The 27,007-nt window shown below is 43.7% G+C and overlaps 1 protein-coding gene across 1 annotated transcript; it reads left to right on the top strand.

The window, feature by feature from the left end:
• Positions 1 to 18,569: 18,569 nt before the first annotated feature.
• On the top strand, positions 18,570 to 19,564 carry LOC114277703 (uncharacterized). The gene has a single exon (XM_028219649.2). It carries the CDS (start codon positions 18,673 to 18,675, stop codon positions 19,324 to 19,326), a length of 654 nt encoding a protein of 217 aa, XP_028075450.2. The 5' UTR covers positions 18,570 to 18,672; the 3' UTR covers positions 19,327 to 19,564.
• The last annotated feature ends 7,443 nt before the right edge of the window (positions 19,565 to 27,007 follow it).

Below are 27,007 nucleotides of genomic sequence, written 5' to 3'. Positions count from 1 at the left end.
CACCGGAATGTTTTTAACCGAAAGAGGTGATGTGAACACTGGGATGCACCCGAATATTTTTAACCGAAGGAGTTGGTGTGAACACCAGGACGCACCCGAATGTTTTTAACTGAAAGAGTTGGTGTGAATACCAGGACGCACCCGAATGTTTTTAACTAAAGCAATCCTAATGTGTCTCACATGAGAGGGGGAAGAGTAAAGCGATGTGATTCGTAGGGTACGAAAGATTTGACCTAGAACTCCTCTGAATGAACCTTACATACAATATCGTGCACGTGTAGGAAAGAGATTTAACAAGTGCGATACAGTAAGAATGCATGTTCTATGCAAGACAAACAAACGAGATACAATATTAATGGCATGTTCTATGCAAGAAAAAAAAAGCATAAGCATATTCTATGATTGATAATGGGAACATATTCTATGCATGATTTAAAGGTGAATGCACGTTCCATGCATGATTCAAAAGCGAATGCAAGACGCGCATGCAATTTCCGTGAGATGCACATCTTACAACACATGTAAAATGCATATTCTATGCCACAAAGTGAAGTGCATGTTCCATGCAACAACAAATAGGAAATGCATGTTCTACGCAAGATACCAAAGCATGATTTGACGAAAATAAACTCAATAGCAACTTTCGATTCACCTCTCGAAAGAATTACAATGTATTTAAAGGATACACCTCGTTCATGTTGACAAGTGACGAACATCGCGCACTGAAAACACAGTTTTGAGCTTCTGTAGAGACATTCAGAACCAAATAGTGAACAATCCCTTCAATTCTTGAAAACCAAGGACACAAAACAGCATTAAGAACCTACGGAAAGCTTCCGGCCACCTGGAGGCCATGAGGGAGGGTTGCCGGCTAAGTGCCGGCCACCAATGATACTTGTCGGTCATCGATGAGCCTTGCCGGCCATCGATGGCAGATTGAGGATTTTTTGGTCATTTCGGTTTGGGTCTTTAAATATGAGCCACTAGGGCTCATTTCCTTACACTCTCTTGTCCGAAAATCATCACTCTCTCTCTAGACACTCTTTCTCTCTAGATTTTCACTTTCTACGCGTTTTCCAACGCCCCACACGAATTTGATTCGCTAAGCCCTCTTTATTTCCTTCACTTTGAATCGATTGAAATTTGATTTCGGTGCTTCTTTTCTCATTTCCACCATTCTAGGCTCGAGTTTCTCACGAGTTTCTCTCCAGTTCAGTGCACTTTTCCCGTATTTGGCTTTTTTCTCTATTTTCTCTCTCCTAGGGTTAACTTTTTTTAAGTTTACCCTTTTTCTTCATTTTTTTTCACTTTTCACCCATCTCGCACCTATTTTCAGATCGTGGACAAGATTCCTCACGACGGGGCTCCTCCGGAGGTTTCCCCAGTAGTTCCACATGTGCCGGAGGTAGAGGAGCCGATAGCCGACCTTGAGGCTGACCTAGAGGCGGAGTTCGAGACCGAGGCCAAGCCAGAGCTGCTACCACTGAGGGTATGGCCTTTTGATCCGACAAGATATCACCTACAGATGCACATACTGCCCACTTCCAGAGGCATCAGACGCTTCACCGAGTTCGACCGCGATGCACCAGAGGATCTTTTGCCGAGGGAGCCAGATTCTCACTTGTCAGCCATTGCCATGGAGGTAAGCACCCTGTTTTCATGTATTTTACCTTTCATTATTTGCAATTCATGTGCTGCTTTGTATCGGATCCACCTGACTGCATTTCATACACCGCCTTATATCTGACCATGTACTGCCTTCATCTGATTGTATTTCATGCACTGTCTTCATCTGATTGCATTTCACGCTCTGCCATAGGGCGAGTCTCGCGCCTTCAAAGGCTATGGTGCTACGACCGCTTGAGACTGGTATGACGAGCTCCCAGCTAGAGTTTGAGACATTATTGACGAGGCGGGCTTCAGTCTCTTCTACTCTAGCTTGACTCGGGTCACCGCGAGCTGTCCCCTCCTAGGAGCGCTGGTGGAGAGGTGGTGGGATACCACTAACTCCTTCCACTTTTCCATTGCAGGGGAGATAACGATGAATTCTTACGACTTTGCTATGATCACCGGCTTAGACATAGGAGGCAATCTGATCCCTATTAATATAGATATGGAGGAGTGAGAGGCAGTTTGGTTCGAGCTTCTAGGGGCATACCAACCCATATACCAGACGGGGATGGTCAGATACACTTGGTTTGCTGAGCGATTCAGAGGGACTGGGCCCAAGACGATAGAGGAGACCGAGCAGTATGCCAGGGGCTTCCTGATGTTCGTCTTCGGTACCACCTTGTTTTCGAATAAGTGGAACACTGTAGGCCTGTATTTGCTGAGTGCCCTAGTGACCCTTCACTGGGTTCATTTCTACGACTGGGGCGGAGCTGGCCTCACCACACTGTATGGATATATGACCTCTACCTCTTGTCTGAGCGGAGACTTGATTGGAGGCTACTGGCGAGCCTGGGAAGTACATATCTCAGTTGCCTATTTGCACTTTACATTTTCCTTACAGTTTCTGCCTTGCATCTATTTCAACACATGCTTTCTGCTTTGCATTTCTGTATCTGCTCAAATATTGTTCATATAGTGTGCTTTCTGTTTAGCTCTTTCTGCATTTGCTCGATACTATACTGATCACATACCACTGCATTTTGCCTGTAGCTATGGGTATACGCATACTTTTCGACTCTCGCCCCGGAGCTTGTAGAAGAGCTTCCGTTGACAGTCCTCTATTCGCGGATATATGACAGTCAGCTTCGCCGTAGGACTCGTGAGCCTCTCATATTCTTCAGGCAGTACTTCGACACAATAGCGGCCCATGAGGTAATCCGAAACACAATCATTTTGCTTTGAAACTGTTATGTTTCACACATTTAGCAACTGATAACAACTAATAATCTGTATAACTCCTATTTGCAGATCACGCGGTAGCCGTAGGCCTCGGGATGAGTTTGTCGGTGCTTGAGCCATCTCCCGATACCGCATTCTACTTAAGGGCCCGGTCTACCGGGCTTGGTTCTTGGGTGAGCACTTTGTGCACCAAATTATGGGCTTGCCCGACCCGATCGTCCTGATGGCTCCACCAGAGTCCATGCGGTCCACAGAGAGCCTATTTGTTGATGAGGTCATCCAGTTCATGGCGGGGCTCTACGCCGACTTCTTCCGAGCAGATGGAAACTATGCAGCTTTCATCTAGACACACTTGATGCCGTCCCTGACCGATATTAGTGGAGATGAGGATGCGAGGGCTCCTGCTGCGAGAACAAGGCGCAGAGTGACCAAGGCGAGCAGGGCCCGTGGCAGAGGGGCTTCTTGAGCGGGGTAGAGGGTTGATTGGCCAGAGCTTCCCACTACGCTAACTTATTGGCAACACACTGGGGATGCCTGCCAGGTCCCGATTGAGCCCGCAGCGGCTGGTCATGAGCTTGTCAGGCTCCGAGGCCCAACTCAGGTATGAATCACACTTTAGCACTTGCACTCCATATGCCATTTCAAATATATTCATTTGCAAATACTGATCATTCAAATTGCATTTACAGGCATCGATTGAGTATACAGGAGGTGCCCTCGAGCTAATAGCCTTACTAATAGGGATGGTACAGAGGAGAGAGGCACTGTTCAGCCTCTACTGTATCCCGGTAAATTCTTTAGTTGGCACTTCAGGCGTCAAATTTCCACTGACACACTGACACTAACATTTCAACTGAAAACTTCCCAAACTGTACTGATACATTGCATCGATAGACCACATCTGACACACTGTGCTTGCATACTGTATTCACACTATATCTGACTTCTGCACATACTCATTCAGCATACTATGCTTGCATCTGATACACGTGCTATAATTGATATACAATAACTTTCTTTTCAGATCCCATCCATGTTGATGACGCCAGTGGTAGTTGCAGCACCTGCACCAGTAGTGCCTCCTTCAGTAGTAGGGAGGAGAGAGAGGTGGGCTCCAGCATATGTAGACCGCTCGGAACTCCGCTCAGCGCGCGAGGGTGCAAGTCGTTGTTCATAGCTACTACAGTTCGGACTCGTGTCATGGTTTTGAATCTAATCTCACAAAGTGCAATGTAAGACTGATAAATCACCAAAGAGTCCAAATTCGACAAATCGTTTTGGAAAATCGATTTTAATCAAAAAGCGCCAAACATTGACTACTTTGCCAGATTTCAGAGTCGCCACCTAAATATTTTGTTTTGGGAAATTTAGGAAACCCTAACTCGTGCCTAAGGCCACGTGTCCGTCATCACCAAAGTTGCCTCGGTTCGGGAACTTGGGTACGAGAGGGAAAGGTCCTGAAATAAGCACCCACGCTCGCCCGATCAAAGATCAGCCTTTACTAACATGATATGTTGTTTTTGAAAATACATGCGTTCTTATTCCAGTTTATTAATCTAGAATTACTATATGATGCGCATAGCATACAAGTATATACTAAATCACTCGAGTTGGAACAAAACATCTCATGTTTGTTTTTTTGAAAATGGTTTGAAGTGGCTACTTGCAAGTAGGCTAAGACGTGGATTTTGCCACCCTCAAGTAGGCTTAGGAAAACATGATTTTGCCACTTTCAAGTGGGCTTAAAACTCGCATTTCGATGAATTGTTCCAATTCAAGAAATCTAACCTTCATCCACAGGCATTCATGCAATTAAACACTTAAGCAGTTAGCCTCATGGCAAGCATGCTAACATGGAAACATATACATCTCATGCAGTATGCTAAAGCGTAAAAGCTTACCTAGTACTCCGAGCCAAAAAAGAAGCTAGTTAGAAATCAATGCATGATCCCAGTTATGTGAAGAATGCCTAATGCAACACATGCAAAATGCAACTAAGATAGGCTCGGCTATTGTAAGATGTCATGTGAATGCAACTAGATAACATGTATTCAAATTGGTATTGAAATACAATGCAGTTTGTATGATGCGCCGAGCCCGGTGCATGCAAAACAAATGAATGATGCATGCATGCAAGCATAAGGATGCTAATTGAAATATGCCCTAAAACTAACCATCGAAAGCTGATAAGTAAAAGGGAGAAAGAAATGGGGGTTAGAAGACATGCATCACACACACGCACGCTTATTACAACAGTTATGCCCTCTTGATGGAGGGTCCGAATAATAGGCTAACTAGCTAATCTAAGTTAATTAAACTAATTATTACATCACAAAACTAATTAACTAATCCTAGTTAACTAGTTATTACAAAATGAAGCTAATTAACTAACAAGTTAACTAACTAGTTATTACAATCACAAAAGAATGGCTAATTGCATTAGCTACTTAAGTACAAAACCAAAGCATTATCTAGCCAAGCAAAGCAGCTAAGTAAAGCAGTAAAGAGATGTCCTCAGGGCGAGAAGTGCATGCATGCTCGGTCGCCTCGTTCGGAAATCCATTGCGATGCCCCAACTTGCCCCTATTTGCAATTGTTTTCAGGACACTGCACAAAGCTGCAGATAGCTTCTACTCCATCATGGGAACCTCCAGGAGCATGGCCGACCACTTGTTGATGTTTCCAACCACCTGCCGACCACTTACCTTTGCTGCAGACCAGAAAAAGTGGTCGGCCAGCCACTTTTACTGGTCTGTCGACTAGAAAATTATGCACAACTCTGGTTTACTGCAACAGAGAACAAAAAGGGGCATGGCAATGTGTTTGCAAGATATGTGTGCACAACCACTCTCCCTATCATTTCGTAAGCTCAAGGGAGTGCAGTTCTTGACTTTGGAGCCACCAACCGAGCATCGTAATGCACGATGGCCGAGAAGCCAAGATTGCACAATCAATGTGAATGAATGCACAAAGAAAACATAAGGACCTTAAACTCTATCATGCATGATCAAGAGTGTCGGCGATCGAGAAATAAGGCACGTTTCATCACTTCAAGTATGAAACGTCCCTCGTTTCTCGTGTTTGGACTAACACCCTATCCAAACACAATGCAATGCATGCAACATGCTTAACTTATCAAAGTTAATGACATGTAAACAAAATGCAATGCATGCACAACATGCAAACAACAATGCAATGCAACAAGCATGCAAACAACATGCGGAATAGACTTAAACCGAATATGGACAGACCTCAATCATGCCCAAAACAGTGGCCAAAATGCATCAAAACTAAGGCACAAAAGGACCAAGAACACATGCCCATGTGAGGGCCCATCAACTAAGCATAAGAATACAACTCTCAAGCATGATGAAGAAGTGACAAACATGGAGGCGTGACAACACTACATGCTCTGAAATCAGGTGTGAAATGATGTCAAATCATTCAAAGAGCCCAAGCAATGCGTGCTAGAAAGCCTAAGGATTAAGGCTATCAAAAGGGATTACACAAGAGGCATGTAATATATGACTCAAATGATTGAACCAATCACGGACAGAGCTCAAATAGGTCAAAACAAGGACCAAAACATGCTGAGATGGGAGTTCAAAGGTCTAGGCATGCATGCATACACATTAAGCCATAAACAAGGCAACAATGTACAACCCTTAGAGGCACTCAAAGGGTGAAAGAAGTGAGAACATGGCAATGCTATATGCTCTGAAATAACATGCGAAATGATGCCAAATCATGTACATGTCATAAATGAAGCATGCTATGGTGCTCAAAACTTGAAACTAGCAAGGCCAATTGCACTACAGCTATGCAATACATGAAGCATATAGCCAAGGCAACTCAAAACAGTCCTAGAGCATGCCAAAATAATGCTAAAACATGCATGAAGCAAAGCCAAAACAAGCTAGCATGAAGGGCATGAAGCATGAAGTATGCAAGGCCAATAAGGAGGATTACGCTACACCTACCAAAACCAAGCATGAGATGACTTCACCAACAAAAATCAGAGTTATGGCATGTCAAAATAACACCAAAAATGGGTTAATACCAAGTCAACACATGCTAGAATAATAAGCTCACTCATTAGGCACGCAAGGCTAGCAAAGAGGACTTACACTAGAAGTGTAAGAAGCAAATTAGGGGTACTCTAACCAACCAAAAAGAGAGTTGTATCATGGCAAAATAAGACCCAAAACACACTGAAATGGTGGTTCAAAAGCCTAGGCAAGATGACATACACAACAGCTCATTCTTAAGGCATAAAGCACCAACCCTTCAAACCATTGAAAGAGTGACATATGAGAGGGTATGACCACACGTCATGGACTGAAATCAAGTATCAAATGATGCCAAATCATGTGAATAGCCCAAGTAATGCATACTAGTGGCTTGGAAACTCAAAGCTAGTGAGCATGAATGCACTAGGGCTATACAAAGCATGGCATGCATGACCAAAACAACATAAATCAGACCTTAAACATGGTAAAACATGGACAAAAGCTTCTTGGAGTTGAGTCAAAACATGCTATAATGATGGTCCAAAAGCATGATACATGTTAGGCTAGCATGCAAGAGTACACTACAAGTATAGAATGCATGCAAGTGGTGACTCAACCAAGTTAAAACAGAGGTATGCCATGTCAAAATAACACCAAAAATAAGTTGATAATAAGCTAACACATGCTAGAAAACTATACTCAAACATGAGGCTAATAAGGCAAGCATTCAAGATAAAAGGAGAGGGGATGACCCTCTTCTATTTGGGACCTCAAAACACCCTTTCCACCACTGAAATTCCTCCGAGTTTCAGTGGTGAGAAGGCCAAAAAGAGGTTGTCCCAATAGCTTAAAAGGATAGCACAAAAACAAGGCCAAACAAGGCACAAGAGGGGAAGAGGGGGTAGACCACCCCCAACACCAACAAGGCCTTAAACAAACATTTAGAACACCTAAAATCAAAACTTTTTTTCAGTTTAAAGTTAGGCCTAAATCAGCATGAAAATAGGGCCAAAAGCTTAAACAAAAACCAAGGTTTAAGAGGTTAGAAGCTTACCCTTGTAGAACAACTTCAAGGCTGCAACTCCAGCAGCTTTTCTAAGATCAAACCAATCCAAAAACATTAAAACCAGCTTCTAGGTGCCTCAGCAACAAAAGTGTGGTGTTTCACTATGCGTTTGTGTGCAAAAGTGTGAAGAATGAGCACTTTCTAGCACAAATATGAAGAGAGAAGAGCAAAATAGAGATAGATGTGTATGTATAGCTCCTAAGCAATTTTCTGAACCTAGATAAGGGAGAGAGGGCCTCCCTTATATAGAAAAACAAGCCTCAAGCTTGTTGAACAAGCTTGAAGCTAGATGCAATCCCTTCATAGTATGGAGGATGGTTTCCATGCTCTCCAGCTGTCACAGCTAGCATGAACACATCTTCAAGAAACTGCAGGAAAGCTGCCGACCACTTGAAGTGGTCGGCCAGCTACATAATCTGGTCGGCCGACCAGTGAAAGTAGTCTGCAAGGATGGAAAGTGGTCGACAAGGGGGAGGGGTGGTCTGCACCAAGAAAGCAAGGTGGTGGCATGGCTACCAACCACTTTTGGTGGTCTAAAGACCACCAAGACCAGTTGGCCGACCAGAAAATTGGTTGGCGGGGAAGAAAAGTGGTTTTCAGGGAGAGAAACTGGTCTCCAATCCTTATTCCACCCTCCAAGCAATGAAAAAAAGGTTTTTGCCAAAAACAAACCAAAAAGGATGAAAGACAAAAGTTCGGGGGTCAAGGCGCGCAGCCGGAAGCCTTGAAAACTAGTCTGTGAGCACAAAAGTGGTCTACGAGAGAAAAGTGGTCTACGAACACAAGAAGTGGTCTCCAAGACCTTAGTGTCCCTCTAGGCAGAGGCAACAAGGCATGGTCCGAAAACCAGGCCAAAAGGAGAACGTTAAGCAGTCCCATGAGAAGGCACGCGACCGAAGGCTCCGAAAATCGAAAACTAGTCTCCAAGAGGGAAAAGTGGTCTACAACCACAAAAAAGTGATCTACAGACCTCTCTCTCCCTCCAGGGAAGGGAAAACAAGGTTTGGTTTAAAACCAAACCAAAAGGAAAGCAAGACAAGGCGCTCGGCCGAAGGCTCCGGAAACCGGAAGCTGGCATACCAGAGGAAAAAGTGGTCTACGGACCTTTCTCTCCCTCCAGGAAAGGTCAACAAGGATTGGTCCACAAACCGAGCCAAAACACAAAGAGTTCAAAGGCCCGGAGGCAAGGCACTCAGTTGAAAACTCCGGAAACTCGAAACGAGCACAAATATGCACGATCACCGACCGCTCAATTGATGACGTCTGAGTCTTAAGGTCGATCAAAAATAGGGTGTCTACAGCATGTGACCGAGGCAAAGCTAGAGGCACCTGAGATGGGAACGGCCCTTCAGAGCCTATTCTAAGTGATGATGATGCTTAGATGAGCGACTCTAAGGAGGCAGCGAGTCGACATTCAGAGTCATCTGAGAGTGGAAATTATGACGCTAGCTTGGGTTTCACGAGCAGAGATGACTCTGATTCAGACTCTGGTTCTGATTCAGAAAGTGGAGCCGATGAAGACAGTGCCCTAGAGTCCTCTCCTCCGAGGAAGAGGAAGAGGACGAAGACGGTTTCTCAAGCTTGAGGCGACCAACGCTGATGTTTTTTTTGTATTTTTACTTAGTTTCTTTTTGTTTATAGTTTTAGCACTTTGTACAGCTTCAGACAGATTTTATTTGCTTTAAAAACTTGTACTGCACTTTTGTAAAAACAATCATGATCGGAATGAAAACCAGTTTTTTTTTTTTTGAAAAAGTGTTGAATTTTTGCATCATGAGCACCACTTAGCATGGAAATGAGATTGAACTCGATACTAAAAACTGAACATTAACCCAAGGGGTTGTAGCATTGTGGTAAGGCCTTGGGGTTTAAGCTCCAAGGTCACAAGTTCAATTCTCCCCTTGGGCCAATCTCCTGGGCAAAGCACTGTTGGTTAGGAGGTTGGACCTCAAGTTGTGTAGTCGGCACTTGGTGTGGGTTCAATGATCCCCCGCTGTGCGAGTCTTGACTTAAGCAGAGCTTGTCTTGGGAGGTTGGGGCAAGTTCCCAGGTTATAGTCTCCTCACTCGGAACGGCTAATAGGATACCTTGGTGATCTCTGTAAGGGAGGCGCTGCCTTGGACCTGCGGGAGGGTAGGGAGGATTTTCCTGTAACAAAAAAAAAAAAAAAAAACTGAACACTTGTATTAGCACAATGTTCTTAATCAGGTAATGAACCGACCAACAATTGAAATGAAAAGCAATACACAACTCGATAAACAACAGAACAACAACTCGATAAACAAAACAATGACAACTTGATAAGCAGAACAACATACAACTCGTTCAGCAAAACTATGCAACAACAACTGAAATACAAAATAACAAACTTGCTAAAGCTGAAAGGACTGAAAACAAGACCTTAAAGTAGAACAAAACACATGCTTTCAGCATTCTTCAACACAAAAAGGGACAGCAGGTCAAAGTGAGAGATTGCGGCCATGAATGGTAGTTGCCGACCATGTGCTGGCCATGTTAGGTGGCCTACCGGCCACCAATGTGGCTTGCCGACCATTGATGTACAGGACCTCCAGATTGTTGACAGTTGGCTTCCACTTACTACCATATCTTCTACAAAAGGTTGAGTTTTGTAATTTCTTCATTTTACCTGTAAATTCTTCACAAATGGAGTGGTTTTTCGGCGAAAAACTTTCGAATTGGATTGTAACTTTAGATGGCTCAGAAAAGGTGAATTTCCAGGGTTTCGGCATAAATACACTATTCCCGTTGAGTCGTTCTATGCTTTGTTTTCCATTCCTATATGTCGCGGCTAGATGTTGGAACCCGATTACACACGTCTTTAGCTTTGGGGGATAAGAGATATGCTCGACAATTGAAAAATTTGAGGCACTAATGGAATCCCGGCGCGATGAAGAAATCATACCTCAGCCCCGTTTCGGCCATATCCAAACTTTGGGACGGATGTACGGGCTTACTCTACACGAGGTTCGATCTTTGGTTCACAACGGAGAGCTGGACATTCCCAGCTTGATCAATCGATTTTCTGAAGTCAGCGACTGAGGTAATCTTCTTTGGCGGGGTTTTCGGCAACACGCCCTTTGTTTGTGCAAGTTGGCTCATTTCCTTCTTGCCTTTAGTTTCAGAGGGTCTAGCATTCGGCTAATTGAAGTGGCCCAAGGTTTAAAAGAGGGCAAGAGTTGCATTGGTTTGGTGTTGGCCGAGACTTTGATGGGCTTAGACACCTTCTATCGGCGAGAGACAAACAAATTCGCAAGGAGTCCACTACTTTTTCAGGTAATGTTTCCCACCCTTTCTAATATGTGTTTCTCACATCACTCGGCATTCATGCTTTGTTTTTCTCTCAAAGCCCTTTTCTCACTTTTCTTTCAACATACATTTCTCTATTCTTTAATCACTCTTTTCTTTCATCCCTCCACTGATATGGCTAATGGACAAGCTAAAGGTAGTGGACTCGCTAAAGGTAGTGGACTCTTACCCCACATACTCAGCCCGAGCATACTTTTTCCGCCAACAGCTAGTGGATTTCTTCAACGAGGGATGGTGGTGCCACTGGATGTGCAACAGGTCTGCTGCTAACATTGCTTGGCGTTGCCCTTGGTTTAATCAGACCGAAATAAGCTACAGCATGACTCGACAACCTGGTATTCAGCTGATTGGCCTGACACACTGTGTATTCTATTTTTTGTTCCGGTTCAGGCGTCAGTTTGGACATGAACAGACTTGCCCATAGAAGGGGGTAGATTACCCGGTTTCATTCCTCATTCGAGGTTCATATTTGGCTAGATACCTCACTGCTTGGAGAACAAGAGAACTTTTGGCTCCTCCCCCTAGTTTCAGTTGTGCCTTTTCTGGCAAGTGCCTGACTTGGCTCGAAGATGAGGCACAATTCGAGCCCACTTTAGCATCAGAAGCTTCTACAAGCACAAGCGGGGGACGTAGGAACACCTAACTTACCTATGCCCCTAGTTTATTGCTTCGATCTTTACTTTTCAAGTTTACTGAATGTAATAAAAACAACTTTGATTTGTATCCAGAGTCGAAGAACTTTGTACTAAAATCAATGAAATTGAAGTTGTGAGCACTGAAAATTTTCCTTTTGGTCCAAAAATGATCCAAGTTGTAAAAGGTAAAATTTGAACAAAAAAAAACTTTTATCAAAACTTTTCAAAACCATTTTCGATAAGGATCACCACTCAACACACACGGAATCAGCCCTCGAGATGTATAACCCTGAATCCAAAGATCACAAATTACCCCTTGTTCGAATAACAGTGCTCAGCACTGTAACTATTTTTCAGAGAAGATCACAACCGAACATTCAGATAAAGAATAGACAAAGATGACTTGATCAACACATGGACAGGACAGTTGAGTTTGAGTTGTTTACGGCCGGACTTCAGGATGAAGTTGCCTACGTATCCTGAATATGGGAATCAGGCCTTACATAGTTCGGTTCAGGTTCACTCGAGTATTAACACTTTCCTTTTGCGCTCTAACTTTTGCCAAGGCTGCCCTTTAGGGTTTTCAACCTTGCGAGCTCAGTTTTTCTTTATTTCTAATTTTTGTGCTCTAACTTTTGCCCAAGTCGCCCTTCTGGTTTTTCGGCCTAGCAAGCCTATCAGGGATAGTACTTCTTCAACTTGTCTATATTGATTGGTTAGGAAAATTCTAGGCCATCCAGGTCTATAAGAATAACAGCTCCACCCGACCAAATAGTTTTGATGATGTAAGGACTAGCCCAATTGGGTTTGAACTAGCCCCTAGGATGATGGATGGGAGCTCAGTTGTCTTTCAGCACCAAATTCCTTTCTTTGAGATTCTTGGACTTAACCTTCTTGTTAAAAGCCCTGGCGATCCTATGTTGATAACCTTGAACATAGTATAGTGCTTTCAGCCTTCTCTCATCAAACAGCATGAGTTCTTCGAACCTGCTCTGTTGCCAGTCTGCCTCTGCTATTTGACACTCAGCCATAACCCGCAACGACAGAACTCCTATTTCGATTGGCAGAGCAGCTTCCATTCCATAGACAAGAGAATAAAGAGTTGCCCCTGAAGACATCCGGATTGAAGATAGATCTTCATCTTTTCTTCTTTGACCTTATAGTCTCCTTTTGCTTGAGGCACAACTAGGTTCGAGTCTCCAATGATGTTCAACCTTTTTGCCTTTAGTTCTAGGGTGGCTTCCAAACCAGTGATACACGCCGCGTATTCTGCCTTGTTATTGGATACCTTGAACCGGAGTTTGAAGGCTAAGGATATATGGGAATTGTCGGGTGCTATTAGCAACACACGTATCCCATAACCGTATTAGTTAAATGCTCCGTCAAAGTACATTGTCCAAATCTCTTCCCCAACTTGCAGAATAGCTTCATCTAGGAACAAGTATTCTACCACTTCATCCCTTTCCACTGGTTGATCTACCAGGAACTCCGCTACAGCTCTCCCCTTGACCGACTTGCGAGTAACATACTTCAAATCAAATTCGGAGAGGAGAAGCAACGAATGAGCTAGCCTACCCGTAAGCACTGGTTTCTCAAAGAGATATTTGATGGGATCTAATCTCGAAACTAGAATTAGGAGTGAGCTAACAAGTAGTGCATCAACTTCCTGGTAGCCCATACCAAAGCTAAGCAAGCTTTCTCCAGCGGAGTGTAGCGGGTCTCATAATCCAGCATTTTCTTGCTTAAGTAATAGATGGCTTTCTCCACTTGTCCTCGGATTCTTGAGCAAGCATGTAGCCCATAATGGTGTCTGTTACCAACAGATACAAAATCAAAGGCTTCCTTAGCTCCGGTAGCAACAACACAGGTGGGTTCTGAAGGTACTGCTTGATCTGCTCAAAAGTGAATTGACACCGATCATTCCATTAGAATTTATTTCCTTTCTTCAAGAGACCAAATAGTGGTTCACAAGTCAAGGTTAATTTAGAAATAAACCATCTTATGAATTGCACTTTACCTAAAAAGCCTCGCACATCCTTTTTAGTCCTTGGTGGTGACATTTCTAAGATGGTCTTGATTTTGGAAGGATCTACCTCGATGCCCCTTTGTGTGATCAAGAAACCCTGCATTTTCCCTGCTGTTACACCGAAAATACACTTCTGTGGATTCAACCTCAGTCTGTACTCTCTGATCCGTTGAAAGAATTTCTTCAAGCTAGTGTAGTGGCCCTCTCTTTTTTTAGACTTGACAATCATGTCATCCACGTACACCTCGACCTCTCTGTGGATCATATCTTGCAGAATTGTGGTTGCAGCCCTTTGATAGGTAGCCCTAGCGTTTTTCAGCCCAAACGGCATCACTCTAGAGTAGTAGGTTCTCCACGGCGTAGTGAAGGCGATTTTCTCCCTGTCTTTGGGTGCCATCAGAATCTGGTTATACCTGGAAAATCCATCCATGAAGGAGAGCCATGCATGACCCGCGGTGGAGTCCACCAATTCAGCGATGTGTGGTAAAGAAAAGTCATCCTTCAAACTGGCTCTGTTCAGATCCCTGAAGTTCACACAAACCCGAATTCTGCCATCTTTCTTTGGCACTAGGACGATGTTGGCCAACCAAGTCGGATACTCAGATACTAGTAAGAACCCTGTGTCTATTTGCTTGGTGACCTCTTCCTTAATCTTCAAAGCCCAATCCGGGCATATTCTTCACAACTTCTGTTTGATGGGACAGGCCCCTGGGTCAAGAGGGATTCAATGCAGTACAATCTCAAGATTGATTCCAGGCATGTCTTTATAGGACCACGCGAAAACATCTTTGAAATCCTTTAATAAAGCGACTAAGCGCTTGCGCTCCTCCGAAGACAACGTGGACTCGATCTGGACCAAACGCGGATCCTTCTCAGTACCCACATTAAAAGCAATGATTTTATCAGCGAGGGGTTTTGCAAACCTCTCCTCCTCTCGATTAATCAAAATTTTTAAAACCATAGGAATTCTTTCCTCTTCGTTTTTGTCAAAATTTTGAAAGTCATGATCAATGCAATAAGCAAGTGACATAGAGAAATACTCAGAATCTGCAGTGGCATTCTCATTTACAAAGTCGAGCTCATCTAGTTCCTCGGTTACAACCGACTCAAAGGAAAAAGAAAAGGATGACATAGACAAAACCTCGGCATTCAGGTTATCAACCCCAGGAATATCGGACCCAGACTCAGAAGAACCATAATCTGATTCTGACTCCACAAACTCTGTGGAATTAGATTCTTGTTCACTACCCAACTCAGAACTACTAGACAAGTAGCCCTCCTCATGTTGCCAAACGAGGGATGGTACATCAAATGCATTTAAAATGCTACCCGAAGGGTTCACACCCAGTTGGTCCCCGATCATGGAAACGGTCAGGTTATCCCGCAAGCTCTCTGAGTCGATTGGAGTATCCAAAAGGAGACATGCCAGTGCTACTCCTACTTCAAGTTCACTGCTGTCGGAATCACTTTCTGTGCTCTTCGTAGCTTCAACAGTCGGTTCAGCCATTTCCTGCATGTCATTATCTTATAGCTGCAAGTCAAAGAAAAATTCAAAGCTGGGAACCCGTTGCCTCTCAAAATTGAACCAGGGTTCGGAGAAATCGCAGAATGGGAAGTCTTCACCCTTTCGAACAAAATTACCATTCAGGGTCCCCCGGATTGGTCTATGCACAAGTTCATAGCGCTTGCTGGTCTGCTTAGCTTTAGCTCTTCCTGCCATCTCTTTTATTTTTCTAATCCAGTCTTCTTTGGTGGGCGTATAGCCAAGACCAAAGGCATGTGGATTATGTGGCACATCGGCTAATGTAGTGACGCCTTTCCTACCACTCCTTTCCAGTCCCATTCCTAACACGTGTTGGAGCTTGTTCATGAGGTATACAAATTGGGCGCTGACATACAAGCCCTCATCAACAGGTAAAATATTTTGCACTACCCGAGCCTCAGCCAAGGTAAATCTCGAAAGGAAAACATCCTCTTCGCCATGCACAATCTCCAGCACAGGTGTAGTGACCTCTGGCGGAGGATGAATAGATGAATTCCTGAAGGCTATGACCACCCTTTTCCCATGGGAGTACTTCAGCATTTAGTGGAGGGTGGAAGAGACAGCTTTCACTTGGTGCAGCAAGGGTCGCCCAAGTAATAAGTTGAAAATGGCCGGAACATCCAGGACATGGAACTCGATATCCTGTTGAGCTGGACTAACCTGTACTTTGATCTGTATTGTTCCCATTACCTCTCTGCTGGTATTGTCATACGCTCGGATCACCTAGGCTGTAGGCATAAAATCCGTCAGTTTCAGGCCAATAGCATAAGCCATGCGACAAGGACAGACATTGATTGTTGACCCGGTGTCAACCAATACCATTGGTACCCATTTTTCTTAGCATTCCACTAATATGTATAGAGGCTTGTTATGTGCAGAGCCTTCCGGCAGCAGTTCCTTGTCCAAGAAGGTTAAAATTGGCACAGTGCCTCCCAAGAAGACTAATCTTACCAGTTGTTCCGAGGTAGTGTTGATGGACAACTTAGCTTTATCCATCGCCGACAGTACAGCTTGTTCGTGCACTCACGAAGCCATAAACAGACCCCAGATAGATATATCAACTTGAATCTTCTTCAACTGTTTCAACATGGCCTCTTCTTCTAACTGTTTTTCCTTCTACTTCTCAACTTCTTTATTCTTCCCAGATGCCTCGAGTTGGTCCAGATGTGGTGGTTTGAAATATTGGCCACTTCTCGTCATATGGTCAACCTCTTCTACATACCAAGTGTTTTCAGGAAGGTCTTCACCCCAATCCTCATCAATATGAGCTAGGTGTAGGTCGTCATCATCCCACCAGATTCCTTCGGCAGTCGACAAGCATTTGTCCGGCTCCATTCGGATTATCTTCTCGTCACAAATCTTCCCCACAGGATCTTGGGCTTTTCCAGCTTTCCGGTCATTTTCAGCCATTTCTTATTCAAAACGGTTTAGTGCGGCTTTTTGCTCTGTATGTACAGTACTAACAATGCCCAGTTCCTGAGCCAATTGTTCTACACCGGTGTTTTCCAGCAGTTTACTCTTCTCATTGGCCATTCCGACTGTTGCAGTAGTTCCCGCTTTCTGTTCTTTCAGTTTCAATTTAGTTCTCTCATCTCTATCGGGTTCATCACTTAACCACCCAGAATTGTCTATGGACCTGTTCAGATCAAACTAATCAATATATACGTCCCCTTGATCTTGCTCATCAAAGAACTGCAAATTGTCTATGTCCTCCTCTAGGTTGGCCAGATCATCTAATCCTTGACTTGGGCCATCCTTTCGAACTACACTGACCTCCATTCCAGCTGACAACAACACTTCTGGCTTAGCTTGATAATTGGCACAATATAGCAGTATGGGTTGTACACCTCTTCAGATAAGTCCTCAGAGCCCCCGGGCAACGGACTGACATTTTCTACCAAGGCCAACCTCCATTCATCTACCACTGTCACCACCACGGGCTTAGGTTAGAGTGTAGACGTGTTCATCATGCACAAGTTTGTGCTCTCAGGGATGAACAACACCAGTTTAGGTAGGTGAGAAGGGGTGATATATATACTGGGGTCATAAGGGGCGGCCAATGTGTGGATGAGGTTTATATGCCCGGGGTGGAGGGACTTGGTTATGTGGTGGGAGAGGATTTGTAATGACATTGGATTTTTTGGGAGGTGCTATCACCTTATTGTCGATGAGATCTTGAATCTCATGACGCAGCCTATAACATTGATCAATGTCATGACCGTGCTGCTGGTGAAAAGCACAGTATTTGGCCAGGTTGTGTTTCAGAGAGAGAGGATCGAGTAGAGGGCGAGGCTCTAGTGGTTTATGTTAAAATTTACCATCACCTACCACCAATTTACCATCACCTACCACCACCTACTCCTCACCTACTCCTCACCTACTACACTCACCCTCTCCTATATAATGAGCCACTCACCATTTGTAATATATACAACAATTACATATATCAATCAATAATACAATTCTCTATTTCTCTTTATACATTAAATTTCTACATGGTATCAGAGCAAGGTTGAGAACCTAGTATTTTCGCTTCACAGGCGGGCGGCAGCCTCACCTTGACCGCCCGCCGGACCTCTCATCACCCTCAGTATTTCACTCCAATCCAGCATCAATTTCTCAAAGCTCCGAACTCACCAGAGCTTAATCTTGCTTCCACAGCTGCCGAAGACCACCACTGTTTGTGTGTCGCCTGTTGCAGCAGCTCCCGGTACCGTGACAGTCGCCACGACCTGCACTATTGACCTTCAACGCGCCTTTGTTCGCTGGTTACATTTGCTCCGGACACGCCAGCACCGCGACCCGAGCTGTTGCTGGCTCGTACCGTCGCCCATACAGCTTGCCAACTTCACCGTTTTGCTCTCCCTCTATATATATTGGACTTGTCTTCTTCATCATAGAACTACAATCAGAAGATCTGAAAAACATGGAGGTTGAGATCAATTCCAGGGAGACCATCAAACCATCTTCTCTAACACCTCCTCACTTGAGAACTTACAAGCTCCCTATGAATCGGAAAATCCGAAAAACGTTGTGCTCTCTCCAACGCTGCTTCTTGACGATTTCGAACTGGTGGAAAGGTGACTTCAATGCTTTAACTAGAAACATGGATCTCTCTCTCTCTCTCTCTCTAAAACCAGTGTGTTTCACTCTCCGAAACCTCTAGCGATCTAGGTTTTAGCAATTCATAGATATATATATAGAGAGAAAAAAAGATGATAGAGCTACTATTCCCTGCGATTCTGGGCGAAATGGCGGTGATTCTGATCCTCCTCTTCAAAACCCCTCTCAGGAAACTCGTCATCATGGCGTTGGACCGCCTCAAGCGAGGCACCGGCCCTCTCGTCGTCAAAACCGTCGCCGGAGTCATCTTCGTCTTCATGTCCATCACTGTTTACAGCGTCACCGAGATCCAGAGCCGTCCAATCGACTCTCTCAATCCAACGGACCAGATTCTCCTCGCCAGGCACATGCTTGAAGCTTCTCTTATGGGGTTCTTGCTATTCCTCTTGCTGATGATAGATAGACTACACCACTACATAAGAGAACTTCGCTTACTCAGAAAGACCATGGAGGCCGCAAAAAAGCAAAACCGGGCTAATGAGGATGGTAAAAGTGAGGAGCTCAAAGTCTTGGGTGAGGAGGTTTCTCGATTGAAAACACATATTAAGCAGCTGGAAACCAAACATGAGACAAAAGAAAAAGAGGTGAAATATGCAGAAGCCAATGTATTGGCTCTGAAAAGTCAATCTGAAGGGTTCTTAGTAGAGTATGACCGCTTGCTAGAGGAGAATCAAAACCTTCGAAATCAGCTGCAGTCAATTGACCAGAGCTTGTCTCATTCTGATACCAAGAAGAACATGCAATGATCAAATTCCTGGCTTTTTAAAAGAATTTCCAATTTTTTAATTTGGGGAATTTTATGTTCTGTTTTGGAGGGTGGGGCGGCTTTATGGCAAGGCTTTATCTCTGTAGAAAGATGGGGGTACTGAAAATAGCACAGATGGTTTCTGTGAAAATTGTTAGTTTTAAAGTACCAGTAACCGATTGAAGCAAATCATGTATCATCACTGTATTTGGTAATTTTGGATAGTTTTTGATCGAGTATTTGAATACTAAAAAAAAAAAACAAACAAACAACAACCATCTCGGTTTTCATTCCACAAACTTGTCCTTTTTTTTTTTTTATTCATGACGGGGCTCACCCCGATCACCATGTTCCCCCATACAAAAAAAAAAAAAATACAAACAAACAACCACATCCACAGGTGGGATTTTTCTTCTCTACTCTGCCGCCAGTCTCTTCTTCTTGCCTCCTTCCTGAGTGACCCTTGACGGTGTTGCCTCCGTGTTTCCCACTCCACTGGGCACGATCACTCCACTCTGCTCCTCCACTACAGCATATGGCGGACCTCCAAATCGGAACATTACGGTGGCCTTCCACTTCAGCTCCTTATTTTCTGCCTTTAGCACACTTATCTCTGCTCGCGCATCCTTATACATGCGTTGGAGCAGAGCCAGCTGGGAGTTTAACTGTTGCACCTCATTTGTCCTGCTCTGCAGCCGGTGCGACAAGTTTGTGACCGCAGTCATGGTTCCCACACATGACTTCAGAGTATACTGATTGGCCTCAATATCAGTTTGCACCGCCATTTTTTGCTCCACCGACCGCATCGGAAAGTTCAATGGAGCAAAACCAGAGGTGTTTGGTTGAGGTTCACTGGCCACCGCACCAGTTATTTCTCTTGTGGACTCGTTCAGTTCTGGAAAGAGCGTGAGCAGACCACGGGAAGAGGAGGCCATGTTCTGGGTAGCTGGACGGGAAGAAGAGGCCATGTTGCTGAGTGTTTCAGAGACGGGTTGGTTACAGAGTATTACAAAGTATCTTTCTCAGCAAAACAAAGAATTTTTCAGAGGTTTCTCTCTGTTTTTCTATCTCAGCTTCTGCCTCGGCCTCAGCCTTCGTCTTGATTAAATAGCCAAAGCAGCCACGCGTATCGCGCGCCACTTGACGCCAGACGACAAACGGGCGCGCCAGCCAAGGCACTCATGTGCCTCGCCATCATATCTGGCACGCCTTTTGACAGATTGGGCACACCTTTTGAGGGTGCGACTTTTTAAGGGGTCCGACAAGACTCTGTAAACTGTCCCGACATTGATTCCGGTTAGCTCCTTCATGGGTCCGACAAGACTCTATAAATTGTCCCGACATTGATTCCGGTTAGCTCCTTCATGGGTCCGACAAGACTCTGTAAACTGTCCCGACATTGATTCCGGTTAGCTCCTTCATGGGTCCGACAAGACTCTGTAAACTGTCCCGACATTGATCCCGGTTAGTTTCTACAAGGGTCCAGCAAGACTCCGTAAACTGTCACAACAACTGTCACAACATTGTCTGCTACAACGGTCCGACATGACCCCATAAACTGTCTTCTACACCGGTCCGACATGACCCCATAAACCGTCTTCTACATCGGTTTGACACCACCATACAGTGTCCTCTACATGGTTATGACACCCCCATACAGTGTCCTCTACAACGTTATGACACCACCATCCAGTGTCTTCACCAATGGTCTGACACGACCATACAGTGTCTCTTATCCTCTTTTATTTTTATGTATTTTCTTGTTTTGTTACTCTCTCCAAACTCAAGTTGGTTAGTTTCTATCCTCCTTGAGTTTGCGGGGGGCCGTTAAAATTTACCATCACCTACCACCAATTTACCATCACCTACCACCACCTACTCCTCACCTACTACACTCACCCTCTCCTATATAATGAGCCACTCACTATTTGTAATATATACAGCAATTACATATATCAATCAATAATACAATTCTCTATTTCTCTTTATACATTAAATTTCTACAGTTTAAGATACCCCTTTTTGATCAGGACCCCTAGGGCTTTGGATAAAGGCATGTAAAGTGGCGTAAAGACCCTCAGGGATCAAGCCTGGCTGGTTAAGGTTTGTAGAGTTATGTTGGATGTACTAGGAAAAAGGTTGGCGGTCTTAGGTGTGGTGGTGTCCATACTCACATCCGAAGGCCGTGCAGAGGTGCTACCACTCGTGGTTGCATTGGAACTGCCTGTAAAGGGCCTCATGAGCTGTTCCTTCTCATCGGCTATCAGCCCCTGTTTCATTACATCTTCAATCTGAACCCCTATCTCATGGAGCTCAGCGAATGTAAACAATGGCAAGAAAAACATTTTTTGCAATAATCTCCCTTACAGATTGTGGACCACCATTCTGATTTGATCTTTCTCGGATGGCCTGATAGTCATCATCGAGGCCTTAGCCCTCCATCAGTTCACAAAATCTGAGAAGCCCTCCTTTGGCTCCTGACGGGTCGCTTCAAGATCACGAGTTGTGACCTCGATCTGGGTATTATAGGAGTACTGTGCGATGAAGGCCTCAGTCATTTCCTCCCAACTCCGTTTCACAGAGTCTTCCAACTTTGCATACTTGATAGCCGCTATACCCAATAGGCTCCGGCCAAAAAGCGACAACTTCTGAAGTCTAATGAGGCCTATTGGCCGCAGGATGTTTGAGAATAACCACAAATGGACCATGGGATCCCAAGAACCATCAAAACGATCTATGTGTGGCATCTTGAATCTATCCGGCAGAGTTACTGTGGAGTCTGTGTATCCATCCTCAATGTCTGGGATTGAGTTCGCACCCTGTGCCCGCTTGAAAAACCTTTCTAGCTTGTTGACCTTCAGTGCAGTGGGGTCAACCTCGAATTCAAATAGTGCCTCTATTTGGTACACTGGTGCCTTGGATGTAGAAGGTGGGATCGGATCTACCAGAATGCCCAGATTCTCTTGGACATTGACAGTGACTCCGGGTGCTGGAACACCCATTGGAGGTGTATGGGAAGCAGAAGCCGCCGCTTGTGGTGGTTGTTGTTACTGTAGCCTATTTATCACCTCCGTTTGATGGGCTATAACCTCATCTTGGCGGGCAGTATCTAGCTGCATGGTTTCAATGGTTTGTTGGAGATGACGAAGCATGTTTTCCATGCTAATCGAGGGATGTTAAGCCATCTGAACTGGAAAATACTCTCTTACTGGAATGAAAATAGAAGACTGAGCCTGACTAGGCAAAGGTGGAGTAAAAGGTGACTACTAGACTGGTGAATTATGCCTAACCCTCCTTCATCTCGTAACCAGTGGGAGTGAAGCAAACACTGGTTGTCCCCTAACAAGATCCCCGGATCTGTAAAGTCTCTTTACACAGGTCCAGAGTGCTTGGGAGGTAACAGAATTGTCTGAAGCAATTGTGATAAACTACCTTGGAAAAAGAAATAAAGCAAAAGGAAAGAAAAAAAAAATCAAAAAAGCGCACAACACCTCAGCTTAGATGTGAACAAGACATAATCAAAAGTTGTAGTACTGTACTCAATACTGATCTCTGCCCCCAAATCTGATACCCAAACTTGAAACTGATACATATGTTCCTGTAAAGTTTCACTCTAAAAGCACATACCAGTTATGTGAGAGCCAAAACACCCCTATGATGGGATAGGGTTACCCTGTCCTAGTTTCATTAGGAACTAGGGTTCATTACTCAAGCAAAGTGGTTTCACACAATCCTGCATTCAAGTGAGCAATCTGTCCTAGTTGGGAACAGTCTCTATGGTTTTCGATATGTAATTAGGCCGATTGGTCAAAAAAAGGGTACCTTAGCAAGACTACCTAATATACCTCTCACACTTAACATCGAGAAGTGAAAGGAGGATCAAACGGTACAGCAGTAAGTCCAGATCCAAGGGTTGTGTTCCCATCGTGGCAAAGCCCGCAACCGGCCAGCCATTTGGTAAGCTTTTCCAAGTAAGCCTCCGGCAAACCATTCAGGAATAGCAGATGGCAAACATAGTGACTTAAGCGCACCAATGCAAATGCAAATGCAAAGAAACACATAAGTGTAGATAAAATACCATATCATGAGTTCGAGTCAAGTTCTCTAAATCCCCAGCAAAGTCGCCAGAAATTGTAACTCGGCTTTTTCGCGCCCCCTTTCGAAGGTTTGAAAGAAGCCTTACAGTTCGGACTTCCGTGGTTCTGAATCTAATCTCACAAGTGCAATGTGAAATTGATAAACACAAAAGAGTCCAAATTCGGAAAATCTTTTGGAAAATTGATTTTGAATCAAATTGCCAAAAATGGACTACTTTGCCACATACAGAATCGCCACCTAAATATTTTATTTTGAAAAAATTTAGAAAACCCATGACTCGTGCCAAAGGCCACGTGTCTGTCATAACGAAAGTTGCCTCGACTCAGGAACTTGGGTACGAGAGGGGAAGGTCATGAATTGAGCATCCCCGCTCGCCCGATCCAAGATCGGCCTTTACTAATCATGATATAATTTTTTATCAACATTATGTGCTTTTGTTTCGATTATTAGGCTAGCTTTACTATGCGATGCGCACAAGCAAGTATAGACTAGTTTGCCCGAATTAGAACAATTCAATTTCATGTTTGTTTGGCGAAAAGGGTTTCAATTTGGCACCTTAGGTGGGCTTAAAGTTTGCAAATTTGCCACTAGACATAGTGGGCTTAAACGTAGATTCGTTGAATCGTTCCAATTCAAGTAACAAGCCTTAATCTACAGGTATTCAAACAGTTCATCACTTAAGCATTTAGCCTCATGGCAAACATGCTAGTCATGGCAATGACTTACACTCATGCAAGTATGTTAAAGCACTAAAAACTCACCTAGTACTCCAAGCTAAAAAGATATGAGTTAGAAAAATATGCATGATTTCTAACTATGTTAAATGTCTAATGCAACACATGCAATATGCAATTAATAGGCTCGACTACTAATATGTCATATGAATCGATTTTAGACATGCAGTCTAAGCACATATTCGAAAAAGTATTGAAATGACAACACAGTTTGAATGATGCGCCAAGCCTCAGTGCATGTAATACGAATGAATGGATGCAAGCATAAAGCATAAGGTATGCTAATTGAAACACGTCCCTAATCTTACCATCAAAAATAGATAAATAAAAGGAAGAAAGACGTAGGATTGGAAGACATACACATTATTACATTACAATCTTACAAAGAAGAGTCCGAATCAATTAAGCTAACTAGCTAAGCTAAGCTAATTAAGCTAATTATTACAACACAATTGAACTAACTAGTAAGTTAACTAATTAAGTTACACCACATATGTGAACCAACTAAGTAATTAAAGTCTCTAACTATGTTTCCACTACTCCGCCTTGGGAAATAGAAGATGCACATGCTGGGATACCACTCGAAAAGACCTTCATTTTGCTCTCGAAAGCCTCTGTTTACAGAGTTGAACACTTCTAAAACCATTTTGCTCCACCTTACCAACATTCTGCTGAAGTTTGCATTAGTGGCCAGTCGGCCACTGGTAAAGGTTACCGGCCAGATGCCGATCATGGATGGTGGCCTGCCGGCCACTGATGCACTAGATCATCATGCTGCAATAGAGTACAAATAGAGCAAAAAGAGGGTATTTCCAAGGATTATTTGCATAATTCACCCCTCCTTTTCATGAATAAATCCAAGGAGTTGTGAACTTAAGCCACAAACCACCAATCCAAGCAATTTCATTGCGTGATGGCTTGTGATTTAAGATGTGCAAGCTCAATAAATGCAAAACAAGGCACTCAAGAACCATCACCCTATCATGCATGATCAAAGGCATTGGAGACCTGGGAAACTTGAGACATTTCATCACTTTGTGAATGAAATGTCCTAATTTTCCTTATGTTCAATTAATGTCTGATTGAACACACAACACATAAGTTATTATATTGCTCAATTTTAATTCCAAGTTGTTAGTTACTCATTTTAACTTACCAACTATTCTTTAATCCAATTAAGTCCAAAGGGGTGAGTGAAAGTCCTCTAATAGAAAGAAGCCTCAAAACACAAGTTGCTTTGGGTATGAAAGAAGTCTCATACCGTTGATATTGAACCCCCTAAGGGATTAAACCATTAAGTGTGAAACCTCAATTTCACACTTAAGCACACAAATGAATTGAAACCACTTTCAAAGCAAAATTAAAAGCTAAGAAAGGAGGGAGGTTGCAGAGATGATTAGTGTTGAAATTAAGTGTGAAAAGCACCAAAAACATGCAATCAACTCAAACAAGTGGTGTCTAAAGGCTTAAAACACCAAACTTGTGAGGACTATTACACTACAACCATGCAAAAAAAGACTCAACTGACCCAAACAGCCCAAAACCAAGCTAAAACAATCTAAAACAAAGGAAAAAACATGCTGGAATATAGCTACAAAAAGCTAGAAAATCATGCTAACATATACGATTAACTAGGCTAGCAAACAAGACACAAGGAGGGGAGACTAACCCCTCCAATTTTGGATTTCAAAACATGTTTTTCGCCACTGAAAATACTCTGAAATTCAGTGGTTAAAAGCCCAAAAAAAAGTTGGTTTGAAAGTGGGAAACAAAGGTGCAAAAGCCTTAGAGGCAAGGAATAAAGAAGGGTGAGACACCCCCTAACCTTAAATGACTTAATACACCAATTTCAGGCCATTAAAATAGAGATTTTTACAGCTCAAAAATAGCCCAAAAACAGTGGGAAAAGATAGAGAAACAAGTGTACTAAAACAAGTTAAAAGATAAATGTTATACCTCTTGAAGCCAAGCACAACTTTAGGCACAAATACAAGTCAAAACCACCTTCAAGAACTACAAGACCTTAAGGGACCTCAGCTCAAAAGTGATCAATTTTAGTTAAGGGTGTGTATGCAAAAGAGTGATGTAGCTAGGCAAGTATGCACGAAAATGCAAGAGAGAGAGAGAAATCTAGAGAGAGAAAATTTTGAGTTTTTAAATCTTCTAACCCCAAAACATGAGAGAGGGGGTCCCTATATATAGAAAACATGAAATCTATGCAAGGAAATCCAGCCTTCCACATGTGGACAGATGCAAGTATCTGTGCAACCAGCTGGCACAGTTGGCATAAAATATCTGCAGAAAACACTGGTGGCCAGCCAGCCATCAGTGGTGGCCGACAAAGCATTATTGATGACCGGCAGACAAGAAGTGCTGGTCGACAGCCTCCATAGATGGCCTGCAGCCACCATAGACTGCAGGAGAGAAAGACCAAGGCATGGTCCAAAAACAAGACAAAATGAATACAGGGTTTGAAAGGCTCAAAGCAGTGGCGTTCCGCTGAGGACTTTGAGCACTCGGCGAGCAAACAGACTCATCATCGGATGTACCTACAAGAACATCCAAGTCTTAAAGGGCCGTAAAAAATAGGGTGTCTACAACACCCGAGCCGAGAGCGACCCTTTAGAGTCTATTCTGAGTGATGATGATACTGAGACGAGCGACTCTGAGGAGGTAGCGAGTTAACATTTAGATTCATTTGAGAGTAGAGGTGATGATGCCGACTCGAGTTCTGAGAGTGAAGGCGATGCCGAGGCGAGCTCTGAGGCGGAGAGCAAAGATGACACCGGCTCGGGTTTTGACCTAGATTTAGACAGTGGCATCGACGGAGACAGTGCCACAGAGTCCTCT

This window comes from Camellia sinensis, chromosome 2 (assembly GCF_055761805.1).
Source record: "Camellia sinensis isolate YWXY chromosome 2, ASM5576180v1, whole genome shotgun sequence".
Classification (NCBI taxonomy): domain Eukaryota; kingdom Viridiplantae; phylum Streptophyta; class Magnoliopsida; order Ericales; family Theaceae; genus Camellia; species Camellia sinensis.
Note: the sequence above shows the minus strand (reverse complement) of the source record. Positions and strands in the feature narration are given on the sequence as shown.